The 27622-nt window shown below is 38.7% G+C and overlaps 1 protein-coding gene across 3 annotated transcripts; it reads right to left on the bottom strand.

Annotated features, from left to right (window-relative positions):
- Positions 1-901: 901 nt before the first annotated feature.
- On the bottom strand, positions 902-24924 carry LOC131229404 (uncharacterized). Of its 3 annotated transcripts, XR_009163309.1 has the most exons (8): positions 24753-24914; positions 8783-10024; positions 8593-8674; positions 8345-8411; positions 2942-3127; positions 2770-2830; positions 1907-2277; positions 902-1193 (listed from the first exon to the last, which is right to left on the bottom strand). XR_009163309.1 is itself a non-coding variant. In XM_058225351.1 (7 exons), the coding sequence occupies exons 1-7, from the start codon at positions 24778-24780 to the stop codon at positions 2108-2110; spliced, it is 1836 nt and encodes a 611-aa protein (XP_058081334.1). In that variant the 5' UTR covers positions 24781-24914; the 3' UTR covers positions 1803-2107. The 3 variants fall into 3 exon arrangements, 2 of the variants coding, with proteins under 2 accessions (XP_058081335.1, XP_058081334.1); XM_058225351.1 differs by lacking the exon at positions 902-1193 and having other exon boundaries at positions 1803-2277; XM_058225352.1 differs by lacking the exons at positions 1907-2277; positions 2770-2830; positions 2942-3127 and having other exon boundaries at positions 902-996; positions 1086-1193; positions 24753-24924.
- Between the last annotated feature and the right edge of the window lie 2698 nt (positions 24925-27622).

Genomic DNA, 27622 nt, shown 5'->3' with positions numbered 1-27622 from the left:
GTCCAGAATAGCTCTAAACAACGACCCACTACCGATATTAAGGAATTAAATTCAGATAGCACTTCCCTCAATAATCTAGGTCCCTGTGGCATTCGGTGACTAGAGACAAGAATTGTCATGTGCCACGCGAGGTAGCTGATGTTAGTAGAGCCATTCGTCCTTCATGGCTGTTAAGGACTTTTGTGAAGGACTTCTCTGAACCCTTGTTTGTGGAGAAAGATTATGCAAACGTAATGTCGTGGGTCCTTTCCAATAAGTCAGACCAGTGGAAGTCATACTTCATTTTTTATAAGATAAGTGCCTTAGCTTGAAGACTTGAAGACCTATGGTCTAATTGAAGTTATGGCCCTTGATAGAGTGGAATGGCATAAAAGGATTCACATAGCCAACCCCAATTAGTTCAATGGTGATGATGATGGTGATGATGATGATGATGATGGTGATGGTGATGGTGATGATGGTGATGATGATGATTATGATGATGATGATCAATTGATCAATGCCCTGGCTTCCAGGATAAATATTCTGTTTGTCCACATGTGCAGAGAATAAAACAACATTAGGGAGGTATTGGCTAAAGATGTTGTCAACCAGGAGTTGTCTTTATAGGGAATTCCCTCTCTTTTTCTTCATGTACCCTTCTTTCAGGAACAGATTGTTCAATACCAAAAAGAAAAAGGTAGGATATTTGGGGCATGGTCCATCCATGTCAGGGCCCATGTAATGGTCTAGATCAATGAACCATGGGCTACAGTGGCACAGTCTGATAACCTGTGTCATGCACATCCTTGAGTCAAGGATCATATAATTTCTGTGTAGGAGACCATTTTCTACATCAATCACCAAATTGGAGAAGCGCCAAACTAACCTTAACAACCTTATTGTCATGTAACCAAACATGGGAAGAAAAAAGCATGAAATGGATTTATCTATTGTAATTCGTAAGCGCTCAATAGGAGCACATCCTGAACCTAACTCAGTGCTCAAATGCATACTCTACAACAACAAAATTATTTCAAGAATACGATCCAAAAAACTATTATTTTATCAAGGAAGAAAAACACAACGGGGAGTAATAAAAATACCTAAGTTTTAGTGAAAACGCCAAATGACAAGTGGTTGGATTCAGGAGCCCATCTCCATACGCAATTTTGTGATGCTCTTTGAGGAGAGAACCAAACTCTACTGCGGCCCTGCATTTCCCATAAACATTAACATAAAAAAAAGAAAGGAAAATCAAATGGCACCTTACAGAAACATTTTAGGATGCATTTGGATTCTCCATCAAATAAAACGCAATAATTCGATTGACCATTGAAAAATAACCAAATGGAGGTGGATCAACTTACAAATAATGATGACCATAATGGAGGTGGGATGGCGAACAGCCCTAAATGTGATTTCACAATCTTTAGCTTGTGCTTAAAACGATTTGGCCATTTCCACGAATAAAATAATTCCAGTTCACTCAAAATGAGCATCCAAAGACAAACTTTAGGTTGTGTTTGGATGTACATGTGAACACAATTGCATACATTTGACTCGATCAAGAGGGAATTACGAAAAGGATGCTTACCAGGATTTATAGTGAGTAGTGGCCCTCAAACTGTGGCTATGTTTCTTTTGAGGTCCAACTTGAAAGTAACCGAATCACAATTCTGAAGCCCAAAACCTCAATATGAATGAATGCTAAGGAAGAAAGAATATTTATAATGAGAAGTGGCCCTCAAACTGCAGCTATGTTTCTTTCAGGTCCAACTTGAAGTAACCTAATCATAATTTTGGAGTCCAGGGCCTCAATATGAATGCTAAGCAAGAAAGTAACAATTTGATTATTCCACTTTATGAACTAACAACTGAAACACAATTATGTGGTGCATCCAAATGCACTTTGATTTTGACTTACAGAAACCAAATGCTCCCAGATCTCCTTAAAAAATACGAGAAATCCAGCACAAACATTTCAAATGATTCATGCTCTCCCACAAATGGCTGCCAGGCAATACTTCTAGAACCACGATTGATTTGATAAGTCATCTACAGATTGGAACAGCAAGTGCATATCATTACAGCGGAAGTCTGAGATACCCTGATATCATCATTGTCATCAAGTTGGTGGCGGAGAATGCTCAACACCAATAACCTGAAGGTAAAACGGCCAAGATGGATTTGAATCCGTAATCGCACGTTGGCCAAATGGGTGTTGTTTCACATAATGTGGAACATTATCGGCTCTGAGTATCCCTTCCAGATAAACTCGAAGATCTCCTTCGGGACCTGCTTGAAAGCTTCACGTGTGAAAAATGCATGCTTTGAACTTCATGGAATGACCAAGAGGCGAATTGTGGGATTGTGATGCATCAGGACACAATGTGTCATGGCAGCCCAGTTCATACCAGTGGGCATCCATAGTTCAAGGAGCCAGTCCATTGATCTAGTGAAGCAGTACCATGAATGGGGGATGCACAAAAAGTCTTCCAATTGGAAGATTCTACCAACCATTCTATGCACTCTTTCCAAACGGTGGTTGTATACTTTGATTAACCCTCAACTTTAGGCCACTGATCAATGGGTTAGGATCTTCCACTCTCAGAGATCTTTACACGCATCCCAATCATTATGGGACCCATCAGATCAACAGTCCAAGCCACCAGTCCATAGGCCCCACTTACTAATTAGCTCATCAGGTCACTATTTATGTCCCGATACATCAAGACCTTATAATTATTTTGAACAAAAAATATGCAGACTACGGGCAGGAATTCTCACCTAAAGAGTTGTCATTTTTATTCTTATAATAGTAGGGACTTGGGAAGATCGCAGTGTATGGCTGAAAAAGGCAAATACTAAAGAATGAGAATTACTGCAGGTGTTAGAAGTGGTAAAACAAGCCACACAACAAACACATGCAACCCAAACACCAAAGAGGAGATATGCTTACAGGGTTGCGAAGAGCCTTGTGAGGGGAATCATCCAACAACAATGTGTTTGATGGGGTGTACTCCCCCTTCTCCCATGGAAGAGATGGCTCATCTTTATCCCATAGTTTCTTTAGTTCCTTCAAAAACAATGGCTTATGCCTATTCTCCACAGTATTGAACCCTGTCACTGTGCATTTAGATTGGCCCTGAAAATTTTGGAAATCATGATGTAAATAAGAAAACCCAGGACTTGTGCACAATGGCCATTGACATCGGTGTACATGCTCCTTTCACAGTCTAAATATGATGGGTTCAGAATGGGATATTAAAAATCCCAGTTTCAAATGTGTTTAGGATTTGCGCCAATTATATGCAAGGTGCGATACATAAACGCATGCAACATTTTCCCATAAATGCCGTGATTTTTTATTTTCAAAGCAGCCAGTAGTTTTGCTTGTTACTATATTAACAGTTTTAGTCAATGCTTTCTATATAGAAACCCTTGTTTTGTTTTAACTATTTGCATATTTAGCGGTGGCTAGGTTTAGTTTAGAACTACAACAAAAGGGAAATGAATGTTGTTCGTGATCGCATTATGAGGACAAGTGGAAGACTTGAAACAGGGTCCTTTCGAAGACTTGACAGTATGCATGCAATTCCTTGTTCCTTTTGAAGGGCAATAACAGAAGGTAGAGCCAGTAGAACTGCAATATGGTAGAGATCCCTCTGCACCATGCACATGGAGAGTAATGTGTGAATCAGGATCATCCTTGGTGTAGTATCTACCATGAATGGCCCACAGGGCCACAGATCAAATATGACAAAGATCTGCTTTCACTTTTCTGTACTTGTGTTCATGTTGAACATTTACCATTTTTTGTTGTCCACTATAGGTTTAAAGCCACATAATGGATGGCACAGATCATCTGATAGGTTTGGTATTGAAACATAAACAATCCACTGTATATTCTGCAAGATAGACAGTCCCAGTACAAATGTGCTACAACTTGCATTTCCACACATCATGCATGACTTGGTAATGATACCATCCAAATACTAGTAACATTGGAACCCATTTTAAGGGTTTGGGTATCGAGTATGGCAAGAATCAGGTTCCATAGATCCACAATCAAAATCCTCAGGATATGAGTACAGCAAGGAATAGTCGTTGCTCTCAAATATAATAACATGAAAATAGTTGCGATTTGTGAAACAATATCACAGGCTCAAAACCTAACTGGCATGGTTCGCTACAAAATTCTAAATCAATATCCTAGTACATTTGGGTTTCAAGTCCCAAAATCCAATGGGTACGTAGATCCCTTAACATCACCTTATCTAAGTACCAAAGAGTATCCAACTCAAACAGCCAGAAGATGAATGTGGATGGAAGTGTTGGGAAATCCTGGAAATAAAGGGATTGTTAGCATTCTACGTGATACTAAGGGTTCCATTCATCCTGTTATTTCTGGTCACACTGGAATGGCTGACTCAAAGCATGCTGACATCTTGGGCACTAAATTTGATATTCAATTATATTTGTCCTCCTCCAGTCCTTTGATTTTAAGGGGATTGTCAAAGTGCTTTGCCCGGGCTTCTAGCAAACACTCAGCGCCTTGGGAAAGGGCCTTCTCTTTTTTTAAGTGGCAACTAAAATTTTATTGCAAAAAGAGAAACAGATATGGCCACAAATAAAAGAGAAAATGCAGAAGGGAACGATGAGTGATCACCCACAACATAAAACCAAAACAGGAAAAAGAAAACACTATGACCCGCCTTGCATATTGGAATCCCAATCAAAGATTGTAAACGGAACAGAAACCCTTCAAAAGCTGGATTGGATATGGCCAAATCCAAAATCATAAATTGGACATTCCTTTGAAGCATCTCCATTGGGACACCCTCATCTTCTGAATATTTTGATGCTCCTCTCTTTCCAAATCCCCCATAGAACTGTGTAGAGGATCATCAATTCATCATCATGATCTAAGACTTGTACCAACTAACTGGGGTCAGCTACATGAATCCTATTCTGCCATTCCACTCTATCAAGGATTATATCCTCAGAGGCTGTAGAAAGAGAAAACCTTTGAAAGCTAGATTGGATATGCCACTCCAAAATCATAAATTGGATATTATAATCAAACATCGTATTCCAAAAGGCCTCCTCATGAGGAGATAAGGGAGCTCTCTCCCAACCCCCACAAATCTTGCATAGATCCATTGAAGGCCCAAAAGTATCCCAAATAATTTGAAGACGTGGTTCCAAACTGCCCTTGCAGCCTTGCAGCTCCAGAATGAAGCAAGAGATGATTAATCAACTCTTCCACTTCAAGGTGCGTGATGCACATATGTGGGATAGCAAAATTCTTGTTCTTCATAAGGATCTTATTTGTCAAAGCAACCTTGGACCACAAGAATTGAGAATTTTCAGACCTTGCTTAGTGAGGAGAAGCCCCCCACCTCTCTCCATCAAAAGAACCAAAAGGAACCAGAGAACCTTCCATTTTTCGCCCCTTTCCCAAACTTGTATCTTCTGCATCCAGGTTTATATTCTCCTTATGTGATTTCCCCATGAGACTGTAGAAAGATTCTATATCTTCCTCATTTAGGTCCCAATCGAAGAATCACATAATAGACCATTGAATTCCCATGCTCATAACATTCTGCAACCCTTTAGCTTCTTTATTAAAAACAAACAGAAAGAGGGAACGGTAAGAATCCACCAAGGAAATCTCTGCTGGCCAAGCATACAGTCAAAATCTCAATGTTGCGACATCCTACAAGCCTTACCTTAATGAGTGTGTGATTCCCTTTATTGTAGTTCCTGAAAAGGTTCTAATGACTTTCCATGTAGAAAAGCCCGAAATCCTAAAAGGGATAATCGGAGTCATTGTGTTTGATATGGATAACATTTATACATGGAGTGTCCAGTTTTTCTCCATACCTCCACCTTTTTTCAAGTAAACCCAATTTTTCTCTCACATCCCAAGACCCACTTCCCTCTTTTGTCTTTGCACATCTTTCCATTTCATGAGCTGAAATTTATGCCCTTCACCCCTCCCATCCCAGATTCTTTCCAGAACCTTGAAAAGGGACATTACACATACTGGAAAATCAGACAAAACCTTTGATAAGCGTAAATCTTCCTCCCAAAGACAGGATTTTTCTATCTAGCCAACCTCTTCTCCATCCTCTTAATAATGACCAAAAGGCAGGAGCTGACGATTTGCCTCCCAACAGTAACCCCAGATATTTCATTAGAAGCGACACTCTGTTGCACCCCATCCAATCTGCCAAAGCTCGAACATCCTCACAGATTGCCATGCCTCTCATGGCAGTTTTCTCAAAGTTTACCCTTAGGCCAGAAATTACTTTAAGCACCAAAAGATTCCTTTGAGACAATGTTTTCCATATCGTTAACGCATAATGTAACGCACACTTGGGATATGGATACATAACAGTTATCACATGGGATAATGTAATGCACCCTCCAGATCGTCGGCCCATCACATTCCTAGCTACTCCGAAGTAGCTGGATCCCGTTATTCCATATCACCAGCCCATCACGTTCCCGGCTACTCTGAAGTACCCTGCCTTTAGTATGAGCATGCAGAGGCTCTTCCTTGTGCAACTCTTGCCTCTCGTCCACTGCTGCTCTCCCTGTTTCATCCTCCATCCAAAAGTCCCCCACTCCATTGCTTCCTCTGGTCTGACTCCTTCCATTGATCCCACTAACAATGGGGCCCACACATACAATAACTACCCCCAAAAAAAAAAAAAAAAAAAAAAAAAAAAACAAACCTACTACCCTCTACAACCACCTCCATGGACGATTGACAGCCTCCCTCCCTTTGAAGATCTAGACTCCCAGAATAACCAAAAAAAAAAAAAAAAATCTACCCAAAAGAGTTTCACTGTTTGCCACCTCTGAACCGAATTTGGCCATTTGAACACATGACTTCCTTCTTCGACATTCATTCCCATCGTACGTTGCAATGCTATGTTTCGCCTCGTCTAGACATGACACACGAACGAACACACAACCATTGGGCTCATCAAAATCGTGCCTCCTCGGAACAACCACTTCTGAAACAATACCACAATTCCAGAAACCCTTCCAAATGCCATGCATGTTCCCTATGAATAGAGTTGGGAGTTCTGCAAAGGCTTTCCTACCTAAAGCGTTACCCTGAACGGCAGCCTTCCCAAACCTCTATACACGCCTCTTCATTGATACAAGCACTTGTTCATCTTTAGGCCTCCCTAGATTGAGGAAAAAAAATCTTCTCCTTGATCTCCACCCTTCGTTGTCTCGATCTTCCTCACTCCCATAAGTGTGTATTGTTGGCTAGTGAGCAATGCCTTGGCCTTAAACCTCGATGCCCGCTGCTTTGTTGGCTTCTAGATCGGAAATCGTTCATCCAGTAGTCCCTCACTCTTGTGTCATCCAGCATCTTGTCCAGTGGAGCCTTTCTTCTAATTCCTCGATTCCACTCCTATCGTTTCTCCAATAGGTACATCATGCGTAAGAAGGAAGAAGAACATGATGATGATATCATCAAGCACTCCTAAATACTCTGAAATGGGGGCTAATTGACCGCTGATCCAAGTAGAACTTTTTTAAAAAATAATAATAACATTTTTAATTAATTTTAATTAAAAAATAATATTTTTCCAAAAAATTCCCAAATTACCAAGATTCACTAGATCAAGTTACATACATGTTTAATTTTTTGTTTGGACAGAAATTGCAACCGATTTACAAGAAATTGGGAATTTTTTATTTTTTTCCAATTTTCGCAACTTAGCCCATCTCCCCCAAATCTCGAGATTGAAGCTCCAAATCCGTGATTTTTCATGCAAAAAAAAAAAAGAAAAAAGAAAAAAAGAATCATGGATTTAAGCATTTGACACCTATTTAACTTGATTTACAATAAAACAAATAGATCAAAAATCGAAAATGCTCACCGGATCAAATAAGGGGGGTATATCGGCACTACCTGTGCATTTCATATCGTGCAAGTGGGTACAAGATATATCGTGGGACATATCAGCCAATATTGTCGACACTGAAAACATCACTTTGAGATTCATAAAAGGGTCTTCATTCTTTATAAGATTAAAGATTTTCTGAGGTCATATGCGATTTATTTTATTCTTGTCCTGAGGAATGCTAATGTCTTGGTTAAAGTTGTTAAGAGGATTCCCCATTGTCCATTCCCTTAAATATCTTTGTTTTTTTTGCATGTCCCTTTTTCAGTGAATTAGTCATTGCAATGTAGTAAAATACAAGAAACATACTCATTCCAGAAAAAAAAAAAAAACAAGAAACGAAGAAATAAAAATTTTAATGGGTATCTTTAATTTTACTGAAAAAACGAAACATTGCATAAGCATATTCCAGAATTTAAAATGCTTACCCAGCAGAATAATAGCTTACGTTGCAAATCTCCCATAAGAAAATTAACCACAGTCTTCACATTATTTCTGGAGATAAATAATAAACATCATACACCATTAGAAAGCCTCATGTCATATTAAAAGGGGGCAGTAAGAAGCCGATCATTAGTAATTGCATAAAAACGGTAAGCTTGCAGTACAGCCCAATCTAAAAAGGGAAAAACATGAGAAAAGATGATTTTGTCAAAACCCTAGTTGAAATACATACTCTCTTCTGGAGGACCACACACCAACATCAAATTTCTCAAAGCAGAACTTCAAGAATTCGTCACAGAACGGCCTCTTAAAAACTGGCATTTGACATAACAATTCATTTTTGAAGCATTAGACAATTCTTAGTAATACAGTTTTAACTGCAATTTCTTTGTACAACATTAAACTTAAATGTTAATTTTCACCTGATTTGCCGGCAACTTTGAAATCTGGTTTATGATCATTGAATTGGAAAGAAACAACATCAGCAAGCAATCCATTCAAATCAAGAATAAGAAGCTTTCTTCTAGCATTACTAGCAGGTGCTCTATCAAGTGAAATGGACAAATCCAACGGATCCAACGAAGTAACATCATCTGTAACACATCCAGTTGTCGAAGAAGGCAATCCTTCCTCCTCACTATTAGTCAGAGATTCTTCAATGTTTTCATCCAGAGAAGCACCGCATTTCTCAACTATTAGCTGGACCTTACTTGTCTCATCCACATGCTCCTGAACTAGGTTATCATCATCTAGAAGGCCAACTTCAGAGATATCATTAGGTGGTTTATCTTCACACAAAATCTGCTTTGCCTTCTTCCTTCGATTCCTCCTCTTAGCACAATTCAATAAAGGTGTCTTACTTGAATTACTAGTGGAAGCCTCAGCCATGAGACCATTTTGTACACCTTCCAATGAACTACTAGTGTTTTTCACCTCTGTTGATCTCACATCAATCTCAATCAAGTCAGTATCCATGCTTTCTGAAGGCACATTATTTTTCATCTCGTTATCTTCTTCAACGGACTCGATATTTGTTTGATACTGAGTACACAGGATATCCTCCTCCACAGGCTTCTTAGTTGCGCTATTTTCAAGGGCATTACACCTATTTTTATTCTTACCCCTTCTCTTTTTATTTGTCGTGGTTATTTCTTCATGTGTTTCTACTGTTTGTAAAGCAGTCACTGAATTCCCATTAACTTGCGATGTTAAGGTCGAAATGTCTTCCAAGGTGATGTCATGGACTTCACAAACCATTCCAGTGGTGAGAAATTCTTCCTTGGATGCAACCAAATTATTATTTGAAGAAATAACATTACTTTTTCTCTTCTTACTTTTATTCAGATCAACCTCTCCATCCTCTAATATACTGATACTTGGATCTTTCTCCCCCAACGCCTCTTGACTGCTTGTGGATGGCAAGTTATGCTTCTCCACTAGTGAGCGAGTCCCTACAACTCTACATAAAGCATCTGCTTTCTCCTCCTCAGATGCTTTCAAATCACTGCTAAAAGTGACATCACACTGTTTATCAAGTAGATTGACTTCTGCACTCTCTGATGTATTACCCAGATCTTTGTCCTCCAAAGCCTCCTGAATGTTCGTTGATAACCTAGCCTTCTTCCTCTTCTTCCTCTTCTTTTGCTGCTTTAATGGATCAGGTCCTGCAATTACACAAACTATCTGAGCTTTCTGTATGAAACATCATCATATGACAGGAAAATAAAGCTACAGGAAATGAATATAATCTCCATTGTATTTGATTCTTAACGTGATCCAGGCACACAACAATTACATAATAAACTACTAGATTGTCCAAGGGGATCATATCTATTATGATGGATGTGTATTAGCAGAACTGAATTACATGTACATGGACAAGCATGAATGTCCATGTGAGCCCAACTAGTACTGCATCTCAAGATTTTGTGCAGATATCCCAAGAACATTAGTATCCAATATCAACCCAAGCTCACAGAATATTACAAAGAACCTAGTACACACATATGACATTTTATCGAAACATGAGGATGTTTTTTATGGGATCAACAATCAACAAAGAAGGGCCCAAGCCTGGTCACTTTATTCGCTCATTAAAGATGAGCCCATCCACGGGTCCTGGTTGAGGGTCGGTGCATCCAACGGCCCCAAATAATGATCTGGACAACATCACGGGTCCCGATTTGGAGCACATAGAGGTTTCTTGAATGATGGTGGAATTTGTTCTTCCATCGGATACATATTCCAATTGCTCTCGAGTTCAACTCCATTTTATTACTTCATCTAACATGCAGAATCATAGTTCAACTGATCTTAACATGAGGAATGCTAGTCATCAGGATTAAATAAATAAATAAAAACAATGAGGAATGGTTATTGCACATGGCTTATTACATGCCCTCAAAACATGAGTTCCCATGAGGACTTTGGCAGGCATTTAAAAGTCCAATGCGCTTCTCCAAAGGGCTCCACCATGAAAGGGCCATGGTCCGAAATGAGGATGATTGGGCAATTCTACACTTATTGGAATAGTGCCGAAGAACAGGTAGTCGTCATTTTCTTCCCAAAAACCCAGTGATTAGGATTGTGCAATTAGCCTGGCCATCAACCATTCATGGTGGGGCCTGAGTCGCTTGACTAACAGAGTCTGGATCATGTACATGTTTCCAACATATATTCATAGGACATGCATGCATGTATGATAAATCATGTGCAAATAGATCCCTCTAGTTACATACTTCACAATAACCTTCATCTACATCGTTCGCAATTTGTGCTGTTTGTAGTAACATTCAGCAAGAAGCAAGGTATGCCATAAAGCCAAGCGGTAACGGTAGGCATGATGGTCCCCACTATTACCGATATATGTAACAGCCAGTGTAATAGTCTTTTCTAAGGAAAAAATTCGTAAATAAAAAGTCGAAAAAGTCCAGAATAATGAGAAGATTCCAAATATGTATTCTTCTTTTGTTTTGAACAAGTTTACAATGGTGTAACTGTCAACTCTTTGGTAAGAATGCTACATGTTGTAGTAGTCCGCTCTTGAGTGAGAATGTTATCTCGCCCTGTCCAATGATTTTATTAACCCAACAAACTTAGATTAACCCCATATTGGCCCAAAGGTCATGCAAGTTATGGCATTCATCCCACCAACACACATCCCTAAGCATTTGACATCATTCCCTTCAAGTAATTTAAAAATATATATATAAATTCAAATGAATAGTGCCGCTGATTTGGGGGACCACTCGAATGACCACAAACCGACCACAAATTCATGCATCTATGGCACTCATCCACCATTGCACATCCCTAAGCATCTGGCAACATTCTCCCCAACAAATTTTAAGAAAAAATAATAATAATAATTAAATTCGGAAGAATAGTGTTACTGATTTGGGGACCACACAAATGTCCCAAATCGACCCAAAATTCATGCACCGTGGCACTCATCCCACTAATGCAGTCGACCCCAAATTACGCTTATTTCATTATCCGACTATCAAATCAGTGGACAAGTACTAGACAGTGATGAATTAAAAATATCCATTGTTCCTACTTCAACAAACAAGTGTCTGCAAATCAATGGCTCAAATCACTCAAACAATCTGACTTTGGGATTGTGTGTCTTAGCAATAGCAAGCTCTACAGTTCAATGGATTTAGTTTGATTTAATGCATGCCATGTGTACAAATTTCTGAGTGCAAATGTATCAAGCTTCATATGCTGCCAGAGTACTGTATAATTAAAAAAGAGGTCTCAAGTCAAACCCATTGAAACACAAGTCCACCCAAGAGATAACTTCCGACTGGTTGAGTTCATGTGAAATCCAACCCTACCAATAAATTGGCCCCTAAATGAGGATCACCTAGTGCAAAAATCATCCATATCTATTCATCAAGTGGGCCACATCATAGACAAAAATTTCTAGTCATTAATAAATAGAAAAAATAACAAGTGTGATTCACTCGATGAGAGGATATGCCTAAGTTCTGCAAAAGGTGATAACCGTGATGGGGCCAACCTATTGGATGGATTGGATGTCTCACACACATAAAAGGTTGGAAGTTATCCACTGTTGGACTGTAACTTATAGTCCAACCAGTTGGACTTTCTCTTCTAAATGCTATTGCTTGGACATAAAGAAGCAATGTTGTGGTTTGCTTTTGAAATGAGAGAGAGAGACTTGCAAAGAGGCATCCGAGAAGAAGAGAGGAGATGGGGGGAGCGTAACAGGTCAAACTAACCTTTTCAGCACACCTTGCTAAGAAGGGTGTTTCCAGGGCCGACTAGGGAACTCCAATAAACAAAACAAAAGGCGAGGTTTGATCACTGATTCAAGACAAGGTTTTGGGAGGATGTGTTGGAGTGATTTATGAGGAGACAAGCATTCTTGAGTCTTATGGAACTGCTAGTGATTTGTCAGCCGATAGTTGGGGAGTGGTACAGTTGGAAGTGGAATCGAGAAAAGATCACGAATTCTAAGGACCATCGTTTTATGCATTTTTTTTGTTAGGTATGGGCAGTGTTTGAGTTGTCGGTATCGCTATAAGTTTCGCTGGCCAGAGATAAAAATATAATATCGTTATCGCCGATAATATCGTCGATAACCAGAAATGCAAGAAAAAAGGGGGAAACATAGAGAAAATGGTGGAATTTTTCAGTGAAACTTCAGGACATGCATGAATACACATATTTACATATTCAAGAATTAAAAAAATTGCAAAAAAAATGCATTACATAATAAGTTTTCATTTAATGGGACACAAAAAGCATGCGATGCCATAAAAAATAACTTTAATAGCAACTAAAATGAGTTTATAAATTACAAATGTAGTTGGCATACAATAATTAAGACATGTAAAAGTGAATGAAATCAAAGATGCCAAATCAAGGATGGATTGGATTATCCAATCAGTGTCGTTTTTGCATGATAGAGATGTACGTCACAAATCCACTCCTACCATCTTATTTGAAAGGCCACAACAGGACAATGTTCTAAAAGTTAGGTAGATCCAAAAATCTGGTGGTGGGCCATTCCACTATTTTTAATGGTGGGCATTTAATCACCACTGTTTCCCTTAGTGTGGTCCACCTAAGATGCAAATCTGTCTCATTTTGGACTCATGCCTTAAAATTATCTATCAAAATAAATGGACAACATTGATAAAATATTTATCATTATGATGACCCCACAGAGCATCGACCCATCAATCCAAAGATACAAACAAAGTGACACATGCGCACCGTATAAATTAGTATGCTTATCGTACTGAGTCAACTGTGTGGAGCCCATTGTGATTTATGTATTTTATCCACCCCACCCATCCATTTTACAAGATAATTTTAAGGCTTGATCCCAAAGATGAAGCATATCCAATGCTCAAATAGACCACACCACAGGAAACAATGTGAATTGAACATGCCTACCGTTGAAAAATCATTAGGGGCCACAAAAGTTTTGGATCCATGTCATTTTTGTATTTTAACTTCATCCATCTCCGTGTGATCTTATGAACAACTTGGATGACAAATAAACACCACTGTGGGCCATAGCTCCTAGGAAGGTTTCAACTTGGATGACAAATAAACCTCCCTAGTCCACCATGATGTTTATATACATTCAAACCGTTCATGGTCCCATTCCTGCTGGGATGAATTGAAAATAATAATAATAATAATAATATAAATAAATAAATAAATAAATAAATAATAGCCCCAGCCTACTGACTCCCACCCACTTAGTGGTGCAAGGGAGTAGAGTGGATTATGTGTAACCTTAGCCTTCAGTAAGACAGTACAACACTTATGGTGGGGCCCACGTTGATATATTTATTGTATATCCATCCTGTTCATCTATTTTTAAAAATCAATTTAGGGCATAATCTAAAAAATGAAACAGATTCAAATCCTTGGTGGACCTTTACATAAGAAGCAGTGGTGATTGACCATTAAAACCTTCTCATGGGTTATAAAAGTTTTAGACCAACCTGATATTTGTTATTTTCCATATAAAGGTTTACGTGACCTTATTAAAGGGTTGGATGACAAATAGACATTACAAAAACATAAAAACATTAATGTAGGCTCAAAGAAGTTTTTAATGGTGGAGGTTCAACCACCACTCTTTCTTAAAATATGGCCCAGCTTAGATTTCGATCTGCTTCATTTTTGGGCTAGTGTCTTATAATGATCTGGAAAATCCTATGGTCGGCGTGGATAAAAAATAAATACATCAATGTGGGCCCTGCCATGAGAGCCGCACCATTGTTTGTAAAGCCGTAATTGCATCGAGTTCACTCTCTCAAAAGAGAGCTTTCGTCTTGGCTGGTGTACCAAGTAGCTTGAGCTCGTAGTAAGGCTTGAGCCGAAAAATAAGACAAATATAAAGATCAAGTGGACCACACCGCAAAAAAACAGTGGGGGATTGAACGTATACCATTGAAACCCTTTTGGGGGTCACAGAAGTTTTGGATCAATATTATATTTGTTTTTCCTCTTGATCAAGGTATTTTTGACCTTATGAATAGATTGGATTGAAAATAAACTTTATGGTGGGCCCTACGAATGTTTTAACGGTGAAAATCATTACCCACTGCTATTTCTGGTGAGGTCCATTTGAGCTTTGGCTATGATTTATTTTTTGACTCAGGCTCTGAAATGATTTTGAAAAATGGATGAACAGTATGGATGTAATAAATACATCATTTTGGGGCCCATTTAACTTTGATCTCCTTTGAACTGTTCATACAACTTGGAGCTCGAGGAGCGTCAGCGCTCGTCATCGCATAACACGTACCCACGCTGGTGTATACACCAGTCCGCTTCCCTTTCGTTTCATCTTCTCCAAAAAACCTTCAATCGTTTTTTCCGCGTAAAAATAAAAAAAAAAAAAAAAGAAAAAAAAAAAAAAAAGAAAAAAGAAATCCATAATATCTTTCCCGAAATTTCTCTTTTTCAAATCCCAACCCAAATCCCCTTCAACCTCGCTGAAACAGGGTTTCTTTCAAATCTATTCTTTTCAAAGAAAAAAAAAAAGGGAGATTTCTTACATCTGAAAAATCCGGCGCTGTCGACTGTGATTGGCCCACCAAATCCATCCGAAAGCCGCTCCCGCGGGCAGATTTTGAGAAAAAAATGGTAAGAGATTTTAATTTTTTCTACATCTATTTTGTTTTTTGGAAATAATAGGGAGAGTTGTCGCTAATAACTATTTTTTTCCCGATAAAATCGAAAATATCGCCAATATTTCGTCGACATTAGGAAGAGAAACGAATTTTTGGTGTTTCGGTATCGCCGGTCCAACGACACTGATAATATCGGCGATATTATCGATTTTTCGTCGACAATGGAAACACTGGGTATGGGAAGGAAGGTGGCCCCAACAGCATTGAGGTCTTATCAAGGTTTCCCTACAGTGACCGCATTCAATTGGCTTGTGGGAAAGGATAAGGTGCTTGTAATTGACCATTTGAGGAATGGGATATGATGCTAATGATGAAGATTTGCATACTTTTTTGGAAAATATAATTTGCAGTTGGCAGAATTCGAACTTGCAACCACAAGCACTGAGGGAACAGAGCATACCAGCCAGCTGAGGCTACTTTTATGAAGATCGGCACACCATTGTCTTTGTAATGCAGAATCAGTGAGTCATATGTTCATGCATTGTGATGTCGCAAAATATATGTGGGGTTGGTTCTTCAATCTCTTTGGGGTGGTGTGCATGATGCAGGGACAACTGGGGCCTTCTTTGAGGCATGGAATGGGGGAGGGTGGGACCCGAAAAAGGAAATCTTTTTAGAGACTCAAGTTACTAGTCAAGATATGGACAGCTTGGAAAGAACGCATAACAGGACTCTCTGTAACAAAGACTCTCAGGTAGAACCATAGAAGACACTTTCCTTGCAGCAATTGGCAGAGTTGTGTCCTAAGTTTCTGGGTTAAACATTTTTAAAGGGTTGTCATAAATGAGGGTAGGGGCAAGGAATTTATATTGTTAACAAACCAATGACCTCTTGACATCGAGTTCCCTTTGTTCTGGTTTTCAGCTAGCTTGTGTGATTGTCATGTCAGCTTTTTTTACTTTTAACCTTTTAATAAATGATTTTTTTTTTTTACTTTTAACCTTTTAATAAATGAATTATCATTCAAAAATAAAAAATAAAAAAATAGAGCAGCATTAAGGACTGTCTTCATAATTTACTATATTAATATAACATTCAGCAAGAAGCGTGTTCTTGGGGACAGTTCAGCAAATAGACCCCGATAAAGTAAAGGGCTCTCTAGACAGGTGCCAAGAAGTTGTCCATATCTGTTCGAGCATGGTGGTTACCGAAGCAGACACCAAAAGCATGCTGAACTGGGTGAATTCTTCAAGGAGGTATCCTTGGAAATGGACAGGCGAGGCAAAGAAGATTAGGGATCTGTGTGGAAACTATCCCATCTCTCAAATTTAGAGGGAAGGGAACTCCAAGGATGACTCGCTACAGTTGAAAGGTTTTCTTAAAATGACTAATGATCTATGAATCTTTCCACTTGTTGTAATTCTTCATCTTCTAATTATTTCTGACATATTATCTCTTTTAACCCTTCAAAAAGAAAGTTTAAAGTAGGTACATAGTCTTTTGAACAACTGATACAATATAAACGAAAATTCAAGCCAAATATTGATGAAAGCAACTCTAGAACATGCATTCCATATTTGTAGCCCAAAAATATCTGGACACCAAATAAAATGGAAAAAAAAAAAATCGACAAGACTTCATTCAAATGGTATAATCATGTCCATAATCACACATGGCCCAGCCTCAATTAGAACTTTGTACACACCATTTCAAAATTAATTAAATTTTCAAATATTGCTTGCTCATGTCTAAACAAAAAAAGGAAACTAAGTGAATAAAAAGGATTTTTTTTTAAGGCTCAACAGTGTAACCAGAAGGATTGGTGGGCCCCATAATTGATGTGAGAGGTCTGATTGGACCAGTGGGCCTTACTAGTCAACTGGACCTTTACAAGGCCAACCCAATTGGATTTGTGGGCCTAGCAGACTAGCAGCTCCAATCATATTGCTTCTAAGAGACTCATCATGGATCAACCAATCTGTGGTGTACACCTCTATATCTCCTAGAGTACTGCCCCCCCCCCCCAGCTTTAAAGAATTTAATTCCATTGAATTAATGGTTTTTCTTTTCTGAATTGTACTCACGAAAGCTCATGTGGTGAAAATGCACCATTGTAATCCACACGCTATCTGATCTTAGTCATCCTTTCCACGTCATAAGGAACTTCCAGTACTTGCCACATTGCGCATAGAAACTTTTTTGTTTTTGTTTTTGAAAGATGGAAGAGAATATTATTAGGCCCAGCAGCCCAGCAAAATGCAGAAACTATACAAAAGAAAAAAGAGAAACATAGAAACTATACAAACCCGACACCTGAGTTGAACACTCAAAGCATCATAAGAAACTGCAAAACTAAAATAAATTTAAGGAGGACACCCGAGCTAAACAAAACCCCACCCAAACAGCAAAACTAAACAAAGGATGGAGGGCTACGGGTCCCAACCAACCAAGGCTAACAGGACTACCAAAAACCGCAAAACACCCTCCAAACCCAACCGAGAACCTAGCCTGCCCAAAATCATTAAAGGACCATTCTTTAATAGACCAATCAACTCTCCTAAAGACTCCCAGGGTTTCCTTGTGAAGATTGTTGAAAGATTGATCTCCTTGCAAGCCAAATGGACCACATTGCGTGTAGAAACTTTTTTAGATTTTGTTTTTGAAAGATGAAGAGAATATTATTAGGGCCAGCAGCCTAGCAAAATGCAGAAACTATACAAAAGAAAAAAGTGAAACATAGAAACTATACAAACCCAATACCCGAGCTGAACACTCAAAGCATCATAAGAAACTGCAAAACTAGAATAAATTTAAGGAGGACACCCGAGCTAAACAAAATCCCACCCAAACTGCAAAACTAAATAAAGGATGGAGGACTACGGGCCCCAACCAACCAAGGCTAACATGACTACCAAAAACAGCAAAACACCCTCCAAACCCAACCAGGAACCTAGCCTACCCAAAATCATGAAAGGACTATTCTTTAACAGACTAGTCATCTCTCCTAAAGACTCCCAGGGTTTCCTTGTGAAGATTATTAAAAGATTGATCTCCTTTCTAGCCAAATGGACCACATTGTGGATAGAAACCTTTTTTGTTTTTGTTTTTGAAAGATGAATAGAATATTATTAGGGCCAGCAAGCCAGCAAAATGCAGAAACCATACAAAAGAAAAAAGAGAAAAATGGAAACTATACAAACCCGACACCTGAGCTGAACAGTCAAAGAATTATAAGAAACCGCAAAACTAAACAAATTTAAGGAGGACACCCGAGCTAAACAAAACCCCACCCAAACCGCAAAACTAAACAAAGGATGGAGGGCTAAGGGCCCCAACCAACCAAGGCTAACAGGACTATCAAAAACTGCAAAACACCCTCCAAACCCAACTAGGAACCTAGCCTACCCAAAATCATGAAAGGACCATTCTTTAATATACCAATCAACTCTCCTAAAGACTCCTAGGGTTTCCTCATGAAGATTGTTGAATGACCGATCTCCTGTCTAGCCAAATGGACCACAAAGCCGCCAGAAGAGCCAATCTCCATCTTCACTTTCCTAATTTCCCCCAGAGTCACCATACCACGCATTGAAAAAGGATTCAATCGAGCCCAGCATGACCCATGAAAGCTTGCCTTCATTAAAGACTCTGAACCATATGATCCTAGCAAGGGCGCAGTACAGAAACGTATTATCAACATTCTCCTCTGCCTCGGGACACAAGATGCAAACGTTCAGAAGAATCATATTGCATTTCCAGAGATTGTCTATCGTCAGCATTCTATTTCTTCCAACCAGCCAGGCAAAGGCTACCACCTTCAGAGGTGCCCAGTATCTCTAGACGGTAGAAGTGTGCACAACTCCCTCAAATCGCACCCTTCTGAGCTAACCAGAAATAAAACGATCTAACCATTGTGTACATCTTTAATTAGTGCACCGACTTCTTATGGTTCCTTTGATAACAACATCAATTGTTCCTCTATGCTTTCATCATCATGGTGTGCCACATTAATGATAGTAGGACCATCATAAATTTTGGTAAAAGTTTAATAAATATAAGAGTTATCTTCAATCCTTTTACGGATATAGAGGGAACCAACATTGCGAAAATGTAGTTATTATGATCATAAAGGAAACTGCTCTACTTAATTTGTAACATATTTAATGTAATCGCGCCACATCTCAGATGTGCATGCTCTACACATGTAGAAGAAAACGCCCACTTTCCTATTTTATCTCATTCCTACTTTCCTTTTCTTTCAAATCTCTACATTAGAAAATATCTCTACTTTCTTTTCTTTCAAATCTCCACATTATGAAATTTCCATTTTCTTTCATATCTTTACATTAGGTAAGAAGTAATATTATTTTTTTCTTATTTAAGTACTTTCTTATTTAAGTGTTTTCTTAATTAAAGTGCTTCCTTATTTAGGTAGTTTCCTATTTTTCAGATCTAGACTAGCTAGGAATTCTGTTTTTAGATTTCATATATTTTATTGCAAATTGTAAGGACTCATTATAAATAAGGCTTAGGCCTACCAAATAAAATAGTTTAATATTATTCTTTTTTTAATGAAAATTCTCTTGTTTTCTCTACAATAGTTTAGGTAGTTTCTTTACGATAGTCTTGCATTGTTTTCTTCGTGACCTCTAGCATTTGGCTAGAGGATTGTTGGGTTCTTTCCCACAACCTTTCTTCTTTTCTTTAATCCATTTGCTTCTCCTTTCGGGATTTGCATTAATTAGTATCAGAGCAAGTTCTGCTCTTGGCATTTTCTCTTGTTTTTTTTCACTTTTCTTTTCTCTTCCCTGTCTTCTTTCCCACAATTTTGTCCCCATATTCACCCAAACCATCATGCCACCCCTTTCCTAAATTCCATTTGTAAACCCATACCCTATCATACACCCAACCTTGTCAAAACCTTTTTTCATCATTCCCTATATATTATATAAAAAAAAATTAAAAATTAAAAATTGCTCATATTCTTTTCAAACCCTACCAAATCCCAACCATGTTCCAACCCATCAATTTCCTTGCCCTTTCTTTTTTACTTACACAAAACAATCCCAAACCCCATAAGCTTATATCTAGAACCAGAGCCTATAGTTCAACCCATGTTCTTGTTTGGAGATGTCGTGGATATGAAGATGTTCATGCACCTCATAAATTATCCGACTCATTTTGACTATCACGAGCATCAATCCTAATGCCCCAAGTCTCACTCATCTTCATATGAGTCTTCTTGAGATTCCTTTCGACGGCCCTCCAAATGTCATAAACAATGACAACCACATGTTGGCTACTCGAAAGCATTCCAATGCACGGAAATATCAATGATGGCAAAGAATGTTCAAGAGACATGGGAAGAGAATTTACAGGAAGTCAAGGAGATTAAAGCATTCAATGAAGATGTTGCAAACGAATTCAAGGGACTCAAGGAGAAGGTGAGAGCTTGCTTTGAGCCCTTGATTGAACAGGAAAAGCTTTATGGGCTTCAATCTATTTATCTAGCGTTCCAAGGAATGACGTGGTTGCAGATAGTGTGGCGACCCAAGAGGAATCCTCCTTTGGATTGGTTGATGGATCTATTGATGGGGATGGATCAATCGCCGGTCAAATCAAAAGACCAGTTGATGGATGATCCAATTGAAGAGACTGAAGGTTTAACGGATATAGATGATCCGATGGTCAAAGAGATGGATACTTTCACAATCATCATAGTGCCATCTCAATGTCAATCAAGGCCCACAAATCGAGAGTTCACCATGACGAAGGGGCTACAATTGATGTCTTGAACATGGATCACCAAGATGCGAACGAAAAGATGGCGCATATTTCAAAGCCGTATTATGCATAAGCTATAGTGTGTAGGTCTCCACCATTAACTGTCAAAGAAGCCAAAGAAGACGCTCTACAAACAAGGATCTCCGCAAGAAAATAAGACCACCAATTTAAACTCAAGAACTTGTTCTTTTCAAAGCCAGATGGAATTGATACAACCAAATGGATACATAAGCCGATTGATCAAGAAGTTGAGTGCAAGACACACTAAATAAAGTGTTTATATTCAAGAGTTTGCATTCGACCTAAAACATCTCCCCGGCATATTTTTTAAAAAAAATTAAGGTAGTCAACACCTTTGGCCAAAAATCACATCTATAGTCTAACTTATCAGCTTCTATTGTTAGGTTCGAAGAACTTAAAATGAACTGTACCGTAGATGATGATTTTGGGAAGGTATTTTCAACACTCATTGTCGGCGCAGGCACTGAGTACCCACAACTTAGCTTACACGATGGGTACTTATTTTATGATACGAGGTTGTGTCTTCCTAAAATTCCTTGCAAGGGCTTGTTATATGAGAGAGCTTCATTAAAGTGGCCTCGATAACCACTTTAGGATCGAAAAAACAATAGCTTCGGTCGAGGATCGTTTCTACTAATCGGGTTTGATGAAAGATGTCTAAATCATTGTTCATCAATGTTAAGTGTGCCAACTGAGTAAAGGTAACAAGCAAAATATTGATCTTTATACCCTCACTGTCTGTGCCAAGTGCTCCGTGGTAAGACATCTCTATGGATTTCATCCTCGGATTGCCTAAAACTCAAAAGTGGCTATTGACTTTTTTTATGTTGTTGTTGTCAGGTTCTTGAAGATAGCTCATTTTATTCCTTGTAAGAAGACATCAGACACTATGCACATAGCCAATGTTTTATTCAAAGAGGTGGTTCGTTTGCATGGTGTTCTCTACATGATTGTATATGATCGTGGTGTTAAGTTTGTGAGCTACTTAAGGTGCGCCTTGTGGTCTAAGATGGGAACTAAATTAAAGTTCTCAAGTGCTTATCATTCATGAATAGAAGGGCAGACTGAAGCCGTCAACCACGGTCTTGGGAATCTACTTCAATGTCTAGTTTGTGATCATATCACATATCAACTCATGGGACTTCATGTTACCACAAGCTTGACAGTTCTGTGAACCATACTACAGGACTCTCCTTTCGAAATTAAAACAGGTATGTGACCTCGACAACTTATCGATTTAATCCCACTTCCTATGGCGGCTCAGTCGAGTCAAGATGTTGAAGCTTTTGCACAGCATGTTAAGGAGATATATGACTAAGTCAAGCAAAAGATCACCCTTAGTAATAAAAATTACAAGGGACGTGTAGATGTTCAACGACGTTTTGCACAATTTCAAGGAGATAGAGTCATGGCGTGGCTCAAGCCTGAGAGGTTTCCAACAGGCTCTTATACAAAGCTCCACTCCAAAAAGGCAGGTCTTTATCGTATTTTGAGGAAGCTAGGTGATAATGCATACCCAATCAAGCTTCAAACTAGAATGAAGATCAGCTCCATTTTTAATGTGGAAGACCTTATGGTTTATCTTGTACATCATGAAAACAAGAGCACGAAAGAACAAGCTATCCAAATATCCGAGGTCTCATGTCAACTCGAAGAAATCATTGAAGATGTGTTGGATGATCAGATAATTTCGACACACGTAGGAGGGTATCAAAAGTTTCTTGTCATGTGGAAGAGCCAACCGAGATCCGACAACACGTGGATTTAAGCAGATGATTTTCAGTGCACCAACCCAAAGCTTTATAAGGGGTACATAGCCATTAAATCGACGAAGCCGAGTTTTTCCAAGCCAGGGCGAATTGATGCAATCGCCCCACATCCCACACATGCATGCTTCGCATGTGTGCAGAAGAAAAGGCCCACTTCTCCATTTTAGCCTATTCCTACCTTTTCTTTCAACTATGTACATTAGGAAGTATCTCTACTCTCCTTTTCTTTCAAATCTCGACATTAGGAAATTTCCTCATTCTTTCACATCTTTATATTAGGCAAGAAGTAATCTTCGATTTTTCTTATTCAAGTGCTTTCTTATTTAAGTACTTTCTTAATTGAAGTGCTTCCATATTTAGGTAATTTTCTATTTTTCAGATCTTGGCTAGCTAGGAATTCTATTTTTGAATTCCATTGATTTTATTGTAAATTGTAAGCACTCATTATAATTAAGGCTTAGGCCTATCGGATAAGTTAGTTGAATGATATTCTCTTTTTATGAAAATTCTCTTGTTTTTTCTATGTTAGTTGTTAAGGGGGGGAAGTGATCTCTAGTTGGAGACTACTAGATTGTTGACCTTACTCACGGTCTTGCATTGTTTTATTCGCGGTCTCTAGCATTCGGCTAGAAGATTGTTGGGTTCTTTCCCACAATCTCTTTCTTCTTTTCTTTGATCCATTTGCTTCCCTTTCAGGGTTTGCATTAATATGTCTGCTTCCTTGAATTGGGTGATCACCGCCATACAACTTCTTGTCCTTGGTAATTTTCATCACTATTTTTCACCTCACATTTTATGATTCTCATTGATGTGTTGGTAGAAACATCCAGCATCCCCATTTGTACTCGTTGCAATAGTCAGGGGAATGGCCTGTCCAGATTTAACCCTACAAGCAATCTCAAAACGAAAGTCGTTGCCATCCGATTAACAGCAATATTGCAAGCGAACTCAGCTTGTGGAAGGATATGGCACCAATTAGATAAAGTCCCTATAATTGAAAGGTGAAACTGGACTGTGTATAGACTGCAGTTGGGACTTTATAGAGTTAAAACAGACCAGAGTTTACAATTGTCTGACTTCAGGTTTAGAGAGATCTAAATAGGCGGTCGCTGAGGTTTTAGGGGTAAGATTTATGTTATGGATGGGATTTGGAAGGGGGAAATAAAATACAGCAGAGGATTCAAAACTGACTATGGCTGTGATTCGTTCTTAGGGATCATTTGGATGCTTGTAAAATTTTAAGATGCAAATCAATCAATATGTCCTTTCAAATCCAAAAATCAAAACACCAAATCCACAATCAGATAAGCTAATGATAAGACACAAAATCAAAACACCAAATCCACAATCAGATAAGCTAATGATAACACACACAAAATAATAATAATAATAATTACAAAGCTCTATGAATCGTAACTTGAGAAAATTCAAACAAAAAAAGAAAAAAGACATAAGAAAGCTTCAGTCATTCAGATTCAATATTAAAAACTTCAAATCTACCAGATTTTTATGAAGGAATGAGAATGGAAAGAATCTTGCATCAGATGGAAATCCGAATCATTTTTAGAAGTAAGATCGAGAGAGCTTTGGCTGATGAAAGAGATTTGGAGATCCGAACATTCATCTGAGGCAAGACTATTCGAATCAGATGAGGTTTTTCCGTCCTAGGGTTGAGGCTTTGAGAAGCGAACCTGATGTAAGAAGTTCGGTTGCTTGCATCTGCCTCTCTCCTTTCTCTCTATTGACCCTAGATTTCGTACTATTGGATCTGAATCTCCGTTGAAAATTGGAAACCGAATCGACGATTCGCGGAATGACGAAATGGAGAAATGATTACGTTCCTACGTGGAAACATGGTTCACGTGTGAGAGATCAAGTCCATATATCGTCGGAGCTCAAAAATCTCGATGGGCCCGTTTGATGTTGCTCACCGCGATGTATGTGTTTTATATTCATGCCGTCAAACCATTTTGCCTTTTCATTTTTGCACATCCAATCTCAAGTGGACCACATCATGATTAAACGGCCTTCCAAAGCTGATATCCATATTCTCACTTCATCCTTTTAAGTCTACGTGAACTTATGGCAAGAACATGAGGCCTGATAATGTTACAACTATGGTGTCATTATTTCCACTATTTTTAGTTAAGTGGTGTATTTACGCTTTGCATTGCTTCAGTTTTGGATTCATACTTTAAAATCGGCTGCCAAAAAAAAAAAAAAAAACACCGATGAACAGCACGAGTGTAAAAGATACATCATAGTGGACCCACAGCACCAAGCCCATGTAACTGGGCCATCTGTGATGCCTGTGTTTTATATTATCTATTTTGCCCGCTCATTTTAAAAGATGAATAAATAAAACATATTAAAGCTTAAGTAGACCACACTAAGGAATGTTGATGATTAAATGCCGGCTATTAAAACTTTTAGGCCAGCAAAAGCTTTTGATTAAGTTGATATTTGTATATTTTCTTCTTCTAAGTTTCTGTAACTTTATTACCAATAAGTTAGATGACAAGTAAGCATTACAGAGGGCCTTAAAAAAATATATACCATGGTTGTTATTATCCTCACTGTTTCGCGTGGTGTCGTCCATTTAACATATAAAAAGCTACGGTAGACTCAACAGTACTCAATCAGTGTTGCGGGAAACACAACCTAATGCACGTCCCACTTGTGTGGTGTTCGACCCCGATTGCATAATCACACTCCCATGATATATGGGCCCACCCATGATTTATGTTTTTTATTCCATTGATACGGTAGACTCAACAGTACTCAATCAGTGTTGCGGGAAACACAACCTAATGCACATCCCACGTGTGTGGTGATCGACTACGATTGCATAATCACACTCCCATGATATATGGGCCCACCCATGATTTATGTTTTTTATTCCATTGATGATGTTATTTGATCCTAACCATGATCTATGTGTTTTATCCATGTTATAAAATGATTTTGACCGTTCATTTTTTAAGCTTTTACCTTAAATTGAGTCAGATATAAATCTCAGTGGACCACGTCATATGAAAAGGTGGTGATTGAACGCCCACCGTTAAAAACTTATTAGGGCCACAAAGTCTTGCATCAAGCAGTCTTGTGTGACTTAGTAAAATAGCAAATAAACATTACAGCCGGCTTTCGGAAGTTTCTAATGGTAGGCGTTCAACCACCACTGTTTTCCAATGGTGTGGTCCACATTAGATTTTAATCTGCCTCTTTTTTAGTTTCATGCCTAAAATAGTTTTCCAAATTTGATGAACGGTATGGATAAAATATATTCATTGTGATTGGGCCCACAGAGAACCAACGCGGTGATTGCAATGTTGGTATGCAATCCGCGTGCGGTGGCGTTCAGGTCACCAACCAATCCGCTACGGTTGCTTCTAGCCGCAGTAAAAAGGACTGACGTAGCCTGACTATGCGTAATCGCAGAGGGCGTGCCTGCAACTAATAGAGAAGCACATGGAAGAGATATTGTAGTAGATCTTCTCCGTCTATAATGTTCACCACCGTATGTTCACTATATATAGTAAAAATCAGTCAAATTCAAGAATTAAATGGGCCATTCCATAGGAATATTTTAAACATATATGCCTAAAACTCTAAATTCACGTGATGTGGCATACTTGAGTTTTAAAATTTATCGTTTCTTTTCAAAATCCATTCATCTTGTTGTGTTGAGTTATATGAATGGATTGGATGGCATGTAAACATAACGATGTGACAATGGAAAATTTGAAAGATTTTAATGGTTGGAGTTGCCGTATCAACTGATCCTTATAGTGTGGTCCACCTGAGTTTGAATCAAAATCATATTTGTTGCCCCAGTTCATAAACAGGGTGGCCCACCTGATTGATAGGTGGATCTACTTCACATCATGTGAAGCTCTCCATCCACGTCAGCAAGTAGTCACGCCCTCGTATACCTAGGACGTATTTCGTTTATAGCTTTTTTTCTTTCCCACCGTGGAAAGCTCTCGCGTGCCTCGGTAGGTTACTCCTGGCGTCACATTCACTGACGTGGGACGCGGATTAGGGACGTTGGATTTTGCAGGGGAAACGGATTGGCTACTCCCCTGCCCCCAGCCAATGGCTGATGGTCGGTGCTCTGTGGACCCCACCATGATGTATGTGTTTCATCCATTCTGTCCATATATTTTTACATATCATTTTATGGTATGATACAAAAAAATGAGATATATCCCAATCTCAAGTGGATCACATTACAGGAAACAGTGTTGAATGAACGTAGACCATTGAAAACTTTTTGGGGGCCATAAAAGTTTTGGATCAAGCTGATCTTTTTTGTTTACCTTCATCTGGGTCTGTATGACCTAACCAACATATTAGAACCTTCATCTGGGTCTGTATGACCTAACCAACATATTAGATGTCAAATAAACAGTACATTGGGCCTTGGGGGGATTTTAATGGTGGATATCCAATCACTACTGTTTTCATGCGGTGTGGTCCACCTGAGATTTATATACTTCTAATTCTTGGTGTCAAGCTCTAAAATGATATGCAAAAATGGATGAACGGAATGGATGGA

Source organism: Magnolia sinica, chromosome 16 (genome assembly GCF_029962835.1).
Source record: "Magnolia sinica isolate HGM2019 chromosome 16, MsV1, whole genome shotgun sequence".
NCBI classification, from domain to species: domain Eukaryota; kingdom Viridiplantae; phylum Streptophyta; class Magnoliopsida; order Magnoliales; family Magnoliaceae; genus Magnolia; species Magnolia sinica.
This window is presented reverse-complemented; position numbering and strand designations above follow the sequence as displayed.

Bases quoted from the DNA above. Each gene is read 5' to 3' on its own strand.
- LOC131229404 (XM_058225351.1), bottom strand. From the start codon at position 24,780: ATGCAAGCAACCGAACTTCTTACATCAG. The intron at 8,675-8,782 runs GTGAAAATTAAC...GTCAAATGCCAG, and splicing joins CAAAGTTGCCGGCAAATCAG to TTTTTAAGAGGCCGTTCTGT. The intron at 3,128-8,344 runs GTAAGCATTTTA...CAAAATTTTCAG, and splicing joins GTAAGCTATTATTCTGCTGG to GGCCAATCTAAATGCACAGT.